The sequence below is a fragment of the Desmodus rotundus genome, chromosome 7 (assembly GCF_022682495.2).
Source record: "Desmodus rotundus isolate HL8 chromosome 7, HLdesRot8A.1, whole genome shotgun sequence".
In the NCBI taxonomy this organism is placed as follows: Eukaryota; Metazoa; Chordata; class Mammalia; order Chiroptera; family Phyllostomidae; genus Desmodus; species Desmodus rotundus.
In genome coordinates this window covers 107,786,621-107,797,896 of record NC_071393.1, presented here as the reverse complement: position 1 = coordinate 107,797,896, position 11,276 = coordinate 107,786,621, and the positions used below count along the sequence as shown (strand labels likewise).

At 42.4% G+C, this 11,276-nt stretch overlaps 1 protein-coding gene across 1 annotated transcript in view; it reads left to right on the top strand.

Annotated features, from left to right (window-relative positions):
• Positions 1-4,890: 4,890 nt before the first annotated feature.
• KCNH5 (potassium voltage-gated channel subfamily H member 5) overlaps positions 4,891-11,276 on the top strand; it is a 245,160-nt gene continuing 238,774 nt past the window's right edge. Inside the window, exon 1 of the mRNA XM_024567911.3 lies at positions 4,891-5,127. Within this exon, the coding sequence (XP_024423679.1) occupies positions 5,055-5,127 (73 nt within the window). The 5' untranslated portion in view covers positions 4,891-5,054. The remainder of the gene's footprint in view (positions 5,128-11,276) is intronic.

Here is an 11,276-nt window from a genome sequence, read left to right as displayed (position 1 = left end):
TTTTATATTTAGAGGGAGAGGAAGGGAGAGGGAAAGAGAGGGGGAGAAACATCAATTGGCTGCCTCTCACCTGCCCCCAACTGAGCACAGAGCCTGCAGCTCAGACATGTGCCCTGACTAGGAATCAAACTGGCAACCTTTGGTTTGCAGGCCAGCACTTAACCCACTGGACCATACCAACCAGGGCCAATACTGCATCTTTATTCTGCTTTCTCTCAACTTAGATTCGTTGGGGGTGGGGAGATTGGGGAAGGAGGAAGGTTATAAGTTTATAAGTATAAGTGTGGGACTTGGCGCATGCAAAGGAATTGAGTAGTGTCGATATTTCACTGCTAGAGCTGTGGTAGGGCTCTGGGGGGAGGCAGAGAGTGAGGCTTGGGGAATGGGCTGGGGAGGAGGAAGTGGTTTGAGCTGATACCACTGCTAACGAGACCAACCTGGGGGCCAGGATGGAGAACAAATTCTGGCCATTTCCTTTCTTCCTTCCTTCCATTCCTCCATCAGAACCGCCTATTTAACATCCAAAGATTGCACCTTAGACCTTTGCTGAAATTACCTCAGAAACAGAGCAGGGATAGGGAGAAAAATTATTTCCGTGGTGGGTTCTCACAGGAAGGCCATTTTCACATAAGGGATCAAATATTGTCAGGCTGGACTTATTTCTAATGCATTTCTGAGCATTTACATGTAATTGTAACTACTGACGAATAAACTACATTTAAAACTTCTCTAAGAAAGGGTGCTTGATAAAAGAATCCTTCAGCAAACCAGTGGTAATTACAAGCCATCACCTCCTAATGTATCAGTTTTCTGTCTTCACTTTCATGTTTGTTGCTGTTAAAGTGGAACACACCTGCAGTTCAGCTAGCTTTCGTTCATTTCATGGCTCTGACTTGGGAGTCAGCAAACACCCCTGGGTATTGAACTCTTGGTTCTCACAGACAACACCGTTCTAATTACAGTACCTCAAGAGAGGAGGAAAGGGCAAATGATTCTGCTTTAAAATGGAACCTTTGCAATAAAACAAACAAAAAGTAGGCCTCTGTGTGACATTGAAGCTTTTAGATTCCTGTCTCTCTCTGTCTCACCTGTTAAGTCCTGTGGTTTGGTTATAACTAACATATGGACTCTGTCTGCAAAATGCTTTTGAAATGCTGTATTGGCGCCTTGCTGCAATCTGCCAGCACCTGCCTTAGGGCCAGCAAGTCCACACATTGCTGCTCTATTTTCTTAAACTCTATTTTGTTTATGAGCTGTTTTAAGTTGTCAGGGGTTTCTCTTGTCTCTAGTGCTACAAAATGAATGATGGCAATAGAGATCACTGGATGTTGCTGGGTATTATTACACTAAGCCAAAATCAGGTTATTTTCTATTATTTACAAGGAGCTCTGGCTGTAGGGTCAGGAGACCCAATTCTAGTTTTGATGAAGCCTCTAAAGCACCATGTCATTTTGGATAGGTACTTCATTTCTCTGAGTCTCTGCTTCTTCCTCTGTGAATTGAAAATTTAAACTAGCAGATGAAGAAAATCAAGGATTTCATACTTTATAGCTACCATTTTTTACAATAATTAAAATAATCCAAAAGCTGTAACACTAGGCAGTTATTAAGGACAGAGAAGAAAGGGTAAATGTCACTTTAATTAAATCTGCAAGTGGAAACGAATGGGAAGTTCTACCAGTAACGGTGTGACTGTGTCTTAATGGGGTCCTCAAGAGTTTCCTCTTTGGGAGGCGTGAGCTAATACACCCACAGAGGAGTGATTTAGAACAGGGATATTTATATTTGATGGGAAATGCTGGGAAGCCAAGATTTTATATCAATAGCCAGAGGCAAGAGTGGGCAGCTAGCTGGTGAGGTACAAAATAACATACAGAATTGAAATATTTCCTATTTATGTTGATGATGGATTTATCATATCATATTAGAAGTCTAGGGTAGCAGTCTATGAATCATATTGGTGTATATTTTAAAAAGATTAGCTTGCCTGTTCACCACCCCAGTCTCTGAATGGCTGATTAGCCTATGGCAGCAATTTTCAAACTTTTACAAAAAATCTCATGGCACACATAAATCAATTCCTAAGATTCTGCAGCCCACGGAAAAATATATTTTGTGCTGATCTGACAAAAATAGGTATAATTTTAATTCATTCACACTGGATAGCTATTGTTGTTCTGGCTATTGTAATTTTTTAATCTGAAAACCTAAGGGAAAAGAGGTCAGTGCCTCTGACTAAATCAACAGTCAGGTAGTACACATTTTAACAATTCTTGCAGCACCCCAGTGTGCCGCGGCACATCAGTTGAAAATCACTGGTGTAGGACCGTGATCGGTCTGCACAATAGTCTACTTGCCATGAACATAGGTCACACAAAATTCATCTGAGGGGAAAATCCAGCTGTTAAGGATGTCTTTGCGGTTCCCCTCTGCTTCAACTGCAGGGAAGGAGCTGTAACCTCAGCTATGTCAGAGGCAGGTGAGCCACAAGGGTCCAATCTGTGCCTGAGTCCCTTGTTATTCAATTAAAGTCACCCACGTATTCAGAAGACATTCTAGCTGTAAGGGAAGAAACTTGCACCACCAGCAGTGCTTTGGGTAGAAAGTTCAAATAGTCTAGTGTTATGCCACAGTCTCTTGGTTTTTTGCAGAAAGAATTCTAGCAGAGCAAACTGTTCTTTGCCTCCAGTCAGTCTTCTGGGTTTGCTCAGCTGCCAACTGGGCAAACAGGTGGACATTTCCAAGAGCAGAGGGAACATATGACCCTAAGCTAAAACCTGGATCCTGGTTGTGCATTGATGTCTGTCCGCCACAGGCTGGGGCCCTTTCCTGGGGGTGCTCAGGAGAGAGAGCGATGGTCACTGGAGGCCAGGGACTGGTAATCTAGGCAGCAGTCGCCAACTTTTTTTTGGCACCAGGGACGGACTGGTTTCATGGGAGACAATTTTTCCAGAGGGGTGGGGGGTGGTTTCAGGATGATTCAAGCATATTACATTCACGCTCAGCTCCTGCTATGTGGCCAGGTTTCTAACAGGCCTGGACTGGTACCGGTCTGCAGCCCCGGAGGTTGGGGACCCCGAATCTAGGGGTTCCAAATAAGTCAGACACTGCCCCTCCCTTTTTTTCCCTTTGGGTCCTGGTCTGGCACTGAGCAGATGTTTCCTCATACACCAGCCCAGGGGTTCCTGCTGCCTCTGGGCAATTTAGCCTTGACTGTTTTTAACAGGGATTACCTAGCATACGAGCCTATTCTGACCTATGTAAAGAGGACTATCTGTCCAGCTTTCCTTTTGCCTTCACTGCTTCATGCTTCCCCTCACCACCAGCCTCTGACCATCTCGGTGCAGCTTTGGTCCCCACTCGTTGACCCTGCTTATGCAGTTGCCCTTTCTGGACAGGCCCAGATGGAGCTTCCCGAGAGGAATCCTTATTCAGATTAGAGTGTGCTTTTCAGATTAGAGTGTGCAACATGTTTGCCTGGAGGGGGAAAATCCACCCGTTAAGGATGGATTGTTCTAAGGATGGATAGAACAGATTGTTGCCCCTCGCCCTGCCCTTGGCCCTTGGTTCCGGGTTCCCTAGCACTGGGGTATATAGAGCCCCATCACCTGCATTTCTAACAAGTTCTCAGGAGGTGCTGCCAGTGAGGACCACTTTGAGAACCACTGTCTTAAGGAAGAAAAGCTGCTGCAGCATGAGCTTCCCTTTTCTCCACATCTCTCCCAGATGCATTCACATGTATGCCATTGTCCTCTCTCCACGGTAAATTCCGGCTTTTGGACTCTGTTTCTAACGGTTGCACTCCTCACTCCTGTCCCCGGTTACGAGTGGATGGAGGGCTGTTAGAGACGGATCCTGTTCGCACCTCCAGCCCTGCTGAGCTTTGCTCCCATCGCCTTCACTGGTTTTCCACCGCAACTGATGCCCGCTGCACCCTCTTTCGGGTGTGAATTATTCACCCTCTTTCCCTGCTCCTTGCGTTAAGTGCAACCTTTTCAGCAACTTCGCAGCCAGGCTCCCCACTCGTCTCCTGCGCTCCGCAGCTCTGGGGAAGCGCCCCTGTGTGGCTGCTGCTCTCCTTCCCCAGACCCAGCCCTAGGCAGACCCTATCTGGCTCGGACCCCGCCGCGTGGGGTAGGACCGGTGCTGAAAGCTCCTGTGTTGAGCTTTGGAAGCCGAAGCCGTTAGGAAGGGGGGTGGGCATAGCAGCGTCAGGTGGCTGCTGTGCGTCCAGTGCACCGCCCAGTCAGTCCTTGTTCCGTGCTCAGCCTCAGCGAAGCGGGAGCACTTGCAACCCAGCAGACACGTTTGAGGCTTGGGACCCCACCGGGAGACGCTGAAATGTGATCCCTCCGATTGCCCATTGCCCTCTCCGGCATCCTGCCTGCTTCTCCCACTTCCTCTCCCACTCCACGGCCCCACTGGACGGCGGGCATTTGCCTCGATCTCCAGGGAGAGAGGAACGGACACAAGGCGCACAGCCCCGCAGAAGTTGGGCTCCGAGGGGCAGTGGTGATCCAGCTGCTGCAGAAGGGTGGGCTGGGGCAACGGAAGAAGGAAGGCGCAGGAAAGGTGTCTGGGTCTGGGCTGGCAGTGACTGGAAGAGGTGATTGAGTTGGCCCTTCCCGCTCCCCTGACCTCGGGGCACCGGGCAGGGGGAGAAATGCTGAGCCCGCGCCCAGGCGGCGGCCACCACGGCAGCAGCCTCAGCAGTAGCTTGAGCATCAGCACCGGCGGGACAGCGACAGCGGGGGCGGCGCAGGCGCACTGTGCCCCGCGGAGCCTGCAGTTCCCGAGCCCCGTGTGCGGCACCGCCACAGTCTGGGCAGCTGCGGCCGGGGGAGCGCTACTACCATGAACTGCCTGGTCCTCCTCCCCAGAGCTGCTCATCCGGGTTGGGCTGGAGACACAGTCAGGGGACCCCGTCGCCGCCGCGCCCCCTCTTCTTTCGGCTCCATCTTCTCCTCCACCTTTTCCTACTCTTCCTCCACCTTCTCTTCCTGCATCCCCCCCTCCCCCGCCGCGGATCCTGGCCGCCGCTCTCCAGACCCAGGATGCCGGGGGGCAAGAGAGGGCTGGTGGCACCTCAGAACACATTTTTGGAGAACATCGTCAGGCGCTCCAGTGGTAAGAAGAGTTGCAGTTCAGAACACCCCTACTTCTATCCTGCCCACGCGTGTGCGCCCCCCATCCCATCCCTCTCCCAAAGGGGGCGGGGGATGCAGACAGCCCAGCCTGGTGGCTTCAGTGACTAGCTGGACCTGATTTTGGTTGGGGGTGGGAATGAAGTGGTGCTGGAAAGTTAGTTGTGCCTCCTCCTCAGGACGTGCTCACCCCGCTCCCACCTGTCTAGAGCCAGAAACAGGAGGAATCTATTGGGGTGGGGGGCGGGTAGGGTGCAGGTACATCTGGAGAATAGTGTTGAGTTTCCGTTTGGTGAGGGCTGTATTTCTTGTCCATCCTCTTTCTACATTTTCCCCCCAAGTAGGTTGCAGAGGCTGAACAAATTCTTAGAGTTGAATCTCAGTGCAAGGGCTTCCTTCAAGTTGAGAATGGCTGCGAAAGTGGATACTTAATAAGATTTTGTCTCTGATTTGGCTTTTGGGCCCAATGGGCACCGCTGGAAGGACCCTTGTGCTAGGGGGAGTACTTGAAGTTGAACCTAATGAAGAGAATACTTGAACAATGGGAAGACAATTACTATGGTCAAATATATGTTGAAAGTTTCTTTAAAAAAATTTGCATTGGCTTATAATGGTTCATATGATATTTGACTTGACTTAAACAGGAGAAATGTAGAAGGGGAGCAGTAGCTTCTGTGCTTTTAAAGTAACTAGAGAAAGAATGTTAAAAGTGCCATTTTTACCTTGATACTGATGTGAAGGTCTTCTTGCCTTAAATTGTCTGTAAAATGCCATCTATTTATGCATTTATTTCCTCCAATATCCTCTGAATGGGGATGGTTATATATTTCACACTTGAAGACCTAATAAACTTTTGCGGTTTACTGAAATCTCTACATCTTTCACTTGTTTTTAATTCTTTTATAGAATTTTCAGTTTTAGAAGGTAAAAGATAGGTGAAGTATGCCCCTGCCCCCCTCTTGGGGCTGGTATTCTGTTTTTAAATCCCTTGCTGGGAGAACTGTGAGAGGGACATTTCTGCGTATTGGTCACAGTAGAGCTTGGACCAAAGCAGTTCAGATCTTCTCTGCAGTTCCATAATTGTTTGTTTATTCATTCGTTTATTCATTAAAACAATATTTCAGGGGAGTGTCTTATACAACAGATACTCTGTGGGGTCCTTTGAATAAAAAAGTGATTAAGAAACTTCTATTCTGAAGAAGTTCCCTGCCTAGTGGGCAAGAGAGAAGCACACTCAAATGCTAATAAACAATTAAACACAATTATGCCCTCCCTGGGTTGGTAGCTTCGATTATATTAATTCTTACATTAGGATCTCCTCTAAAACTGGGCTTGCACATATTTCCCCTGGTTTTGAGACTCTATACATTTAAACGTCTCGAGCTGTTTTTCATAAAGCTCTGACGTGTGACTTTATTTCTTCCACAGGGGTCAACATCTGGTACTCTACAGTCTAGAGTACACTTTTTGGGTTGGATCTAATTTTAAAAAACCTGTAATGTTTTTAGCTATTCCAGTGTGATTTCAAATGTGTTTTTGATTTTTTCATGATGATATAAAATATAAATTTATAATAGTAGGCAATTTCTATGTTTATTACCTTCTTCAGTTAATATTTTTCCAGACCTAACGAGGGGTTATTATTGTTAAAACAGACAGTTTGGGATATTTAAAGGCCCTTAGAATCAGTTAACATACATTAGTCTTATTTCAGCTTTCTCATCCTCTTGAGTTATTTCAACTCCTTGTATTTTGCTCTGTGAAAGGACTTTTCAAAATAAAGAATAAAACCTATATAGGTTCTCGATTGCTCTGCAGGGCAACCAGAAAGCAGATGATAATTCCTTGGCTGAAGTTTCCTAATACAGCATCTTCAGTTGAAACTTCTTATACAGATTGGAACTATGAGTCAGTTTTTAGATTAGCTTTTATTTCAGATATACCATGAAATTAAGACTTACCTTGTGTGGCTTAGAAATACTTGCTTTTGTTGCCTCCATTTTACATCTTCCATCTAAGTTGGTGAATGTTCTATCTTTTTCACATGTTCATAATTGCTTCATTGGTTTAGTGTTTCTTTTCATGGATAACACCAAGTGCAAATGAAAATTGATCTGTTTTGGCATTTTACATACCACCTCTAATTGCTTATGGCGAACTTTTAATGCTGCTACTCAAAACCTCTGAGCTTTGTTTGAAAGATGTCAGATGCCTGAGGTGAGTATATGTGCTTGTGTATGTAATAAATACTGGGAAGTCTCAGAACCACTTTTACAGGTGCTAAAATTACACCTGTAATTTTTAAATTACACATTCATGTGGGAGTATCCCATAGGGACTGCCATTTCTATATGATTTGGCATAGGAATAGATCAATTTACTCTGAGAAATTATTTAATTGGGATTAACAGAGAAAATTCCCTTCAGAATTCTCAGAGGCAGATGGAGTTTGTCACAGTGAAGATTTCATTATTCACTAATTTAACAACATTGCAAGTGAAGTATTGGTAGAGTTTTAGTGGAAAAATAAAAGAAAAGGAGGGATAACTCCCAATATATTTAAGAATTGGACAGATAGGCTGGGATTGTCTTAGTCCATGAAAGGCTTCTCTTTCTGATACAACATCATTTTCTTGTTTTAGTGAGTCAGATGAAACAGAAACATATACATAGAGATGCACACAGACTAACATCCAGACTGACATCCACCTAGACACAAAGATAGTGCAGAAGAAAACACACTCTCTCTTGCACACAAAGACAGATGTAGAAAGTAATAGAAATACAGAGAGGAAGGGAGGGAGGTGAGTTGGGGGGGAGAGAGAGAAGGAGAGAAAGACACACACACACACACACACACAGAGGGAGGGAGATAATTGAGATGAGACATGAAAGGGAAACAGACACAAAGAGAAAACAAAACATCAGGCACTTATTTGTCCATGGATATCAGTAATGAGCTGAAATCTCAGCCAATTAGAAATCCATCAGACAACTTCTTGATGATGCTTTTAAATGTGAGGAGTTCCTAATAAAATTTCAAACTCCTCAGTTGCAATTTCCCAGAATAATGGTGCTATATTCTGAGCCCCAGAGTAGCACTATAGCCTATTTGCTGTTATTTCCCACCTCCTGAGATGGGATTTTTATTTTTCTTATTTAGTTGACTCAGTCTGTTATGGGCAGACATTTCAAATTATTGCTGGTGATTCTTAGTCTGTAAAATAAAGTAAAATAAAATCAAATAATGAGGGCTATTGAATAAGATGGATACACACATACTTTAAAGAAAAATCCCAAAATATTAAACGTAGGGAATTTATTTAGTTTTAAGATAAAAGACCAGATCATTTCAGACAAATAAAAGGAATTACAATAACTCTTGGCATGTGATTCTAGTAGGTATAGAGAGCACATTATTAGCCCAAGAAGTTGTAAAGGTCGAAAGTGTAAATACATTTTTTAGATAAGTTGGTAGGTAGGGAGAGTTTGGGAACTATGTGGCGAGTTCATCACATCTGTGCAATGTCTCACAGAGGGTCTCTGGCCCCAAGTGCTTATCGACCAAAGCTGTGTCTGCAACATTGCTAGGCTATCTTCACTCATTTAAATTTCAATTATTTATGCAAGCTGTTCATCAACATATACTGGGCTGTAAGGAGCAAGTACACTTGTGGGCAAAGGGAAAGTCACTGAAATGGAACAATGGTTTTTAGAACTATTAGATTGGATTTTAGACTCAAAAAACCAAACACTTCCAAGGCCTTCGGTGTGTTCATGTCTTTGGGCAGCATATTTTATCAGATGTTGTCTTTGACTCCTCGACAAATCAGCAGAAGTGGTTATTTTGGGTAACAGTGGACTAGGTTGCCATTTTGAAAAAGTGTAACTTTGAAAATAGTGTATATTTATTAGAAATTGAATATTGTTCTTTAATATTTTGAATATTATGAAAAACGAAGAATGTTTTTCTCTTTAGAGATAAAAGGGGCTCAGGAAAGAAGACAGTGGAGGTAATATTTTATGAACCACTTAACTTTCAAGAGAAGAAGTTCAATATACTCAATTTCTGTTTTTCTTGAGATACCCAGCTGCACCAGCAAGTTTTTTACTCAGTTATCTTTTGCTCATAGGAATATCCAAAATTATTTTGTGCTGTAATTCATATTTGTAAAAACATCTAAAAAAGAACCTATAGGAGAGGAAATAAACTAGTGATTTAAAAACAAAAAAGGAGTAGTAACTTTTAGGTATTATCTAATTTAAAAGAAATGGTGAAAAAATGGGTATTTTGGGTATAAATTTCTTGGTATTTTCTCTTGAGAGATTTTCTTTAACATTTAAATCACAATTTAGGAAATATTGTTAAACTCACATAGTGTTTTAGAAGCATTGGTTTACCCAGTCTTATAATGTATCACTTTCACTACTAAAAGATCAAAGAGGTTAAAATTATACTGACAACTTCCTAAATTACATCCATAAATAAGCCAGAGGATTGTCTCTTGCTTTAGAGCCCACATCGCGTTATATAACGAATGCAGTACTTTCCTGACTATAGAGCTGTTTACCCCAGGGCCCTCTGGGCTTCATTCGAACTGCCCTCTTTGCCTATCTTTTGCTTGATTCCAGAAGTAGGGTGTGTATGAAATCCATGTGCCTAGCCATCTTTTAACTGCCCTACTAACAGAACCATATAAAACACTATTTTTTGATAGAAGGGAGCAGCTATGATTATTTTAATTGACAGAGATTGATTAGATTTCTAAAAAGAAATCCCTTCATTTAGTCAATTATTTACCTTTGACTTTCATCGTTAATAACAGCTATTTGCTAGCGTGCACCAACAAGCTTCCACATTCTCCAGTGTCCGGCCTAGGCAAAGGTCGTGCCAATTGTTCTCCAAAACTCTGTAGTTAGGACTTACCACAAGAGGTCACTGTAGGTTCTGTCACAGGTGAGCCAAGTAGTTAATTTTGTTCTTTTCCTGTTTTTTTTTCTTTTTTCTTCAGATTTGATTGGAAGTTAAAATCAATGTAGTTAGTTGTTGCTTCACGGAGAAAATATTTAAAATATACATAGAAAAGTAAAACCAAGAAAGGTAGTCATTGCAATCTTATTGATGGTAAATGTTTTGTGACTGAATGGGATGTTAATAAAGACAGTTTATGCAAAGGAATAAATTTAAATAAATTTTAGACTCGTAGAACATTTACTTTGGCAGATGGACAAAATTTTATTATAATAAATCCTTTCAGTGTGGTGGTAAATATGTGAAATATAAGGAAAATGACATATAAATAAGGTTTGTACTAGAAAGATGACTATATAGATGACATATTATATTTCAGTAAAATTTGCCCACTAGCCTATGTCTTGGTGTAATTTATGTCAAATTGGTGCATCAGTCCATGGGAGTGCTTTGCTTTTGCTGACAGTTCACAGATTTATGGCTATTTACCTAGGATATGATTCTAGTAGTTTTCCGTTATCCAAACTTTTAAAATAAAAGGCAGAGCTAAAACTAATACTTTTCAAAGTTCTTCAAACTTACTAAATTACCCCCCAAAATATGATTGGAGGTAATATTACTTTAAGTGGTGTTTCCTATTAATCAGCAAATCTGAATCTTGGACTTAGAGATTTTTGGGGGGGGCGGGGGCGAGGGTTAGAAACTGCATGTTGAAATGTGCTTTGAAATGTGCTAAACAAAATTAGTTTTAATGGGAAAATTAAAGTGTGGCATATGGCAATTATATGAATAAAAGTGCTGTGTTGTGAAATAAAATGAACATGAATAGTAAGTCACAACCCAAAACCTAGTGGCGGTTGTTGTGGAAACTCGGGCTAAAGAAAGCAGTCCTGATGTGCTCTGTGAAATGGGTATTTATGAAACATTTTCCCTTTACCGGAAGCAGAGTCGAATTTTTAAAAAGGCCATCTTATATTTTTGTCACATACACACAAAGGAAAGAAAATGATAACTGTGAGGTAATGGATAAAATAATTAGCTTGATTGTGCTAATCATTTCACAATGTGTACGTACTTCAGACCATTAAGTTGTACAACCTGAAATATATACAGTTTTTATTTGTCAATTATAGCTTAATAAAATTGAAAAAGACACCTCA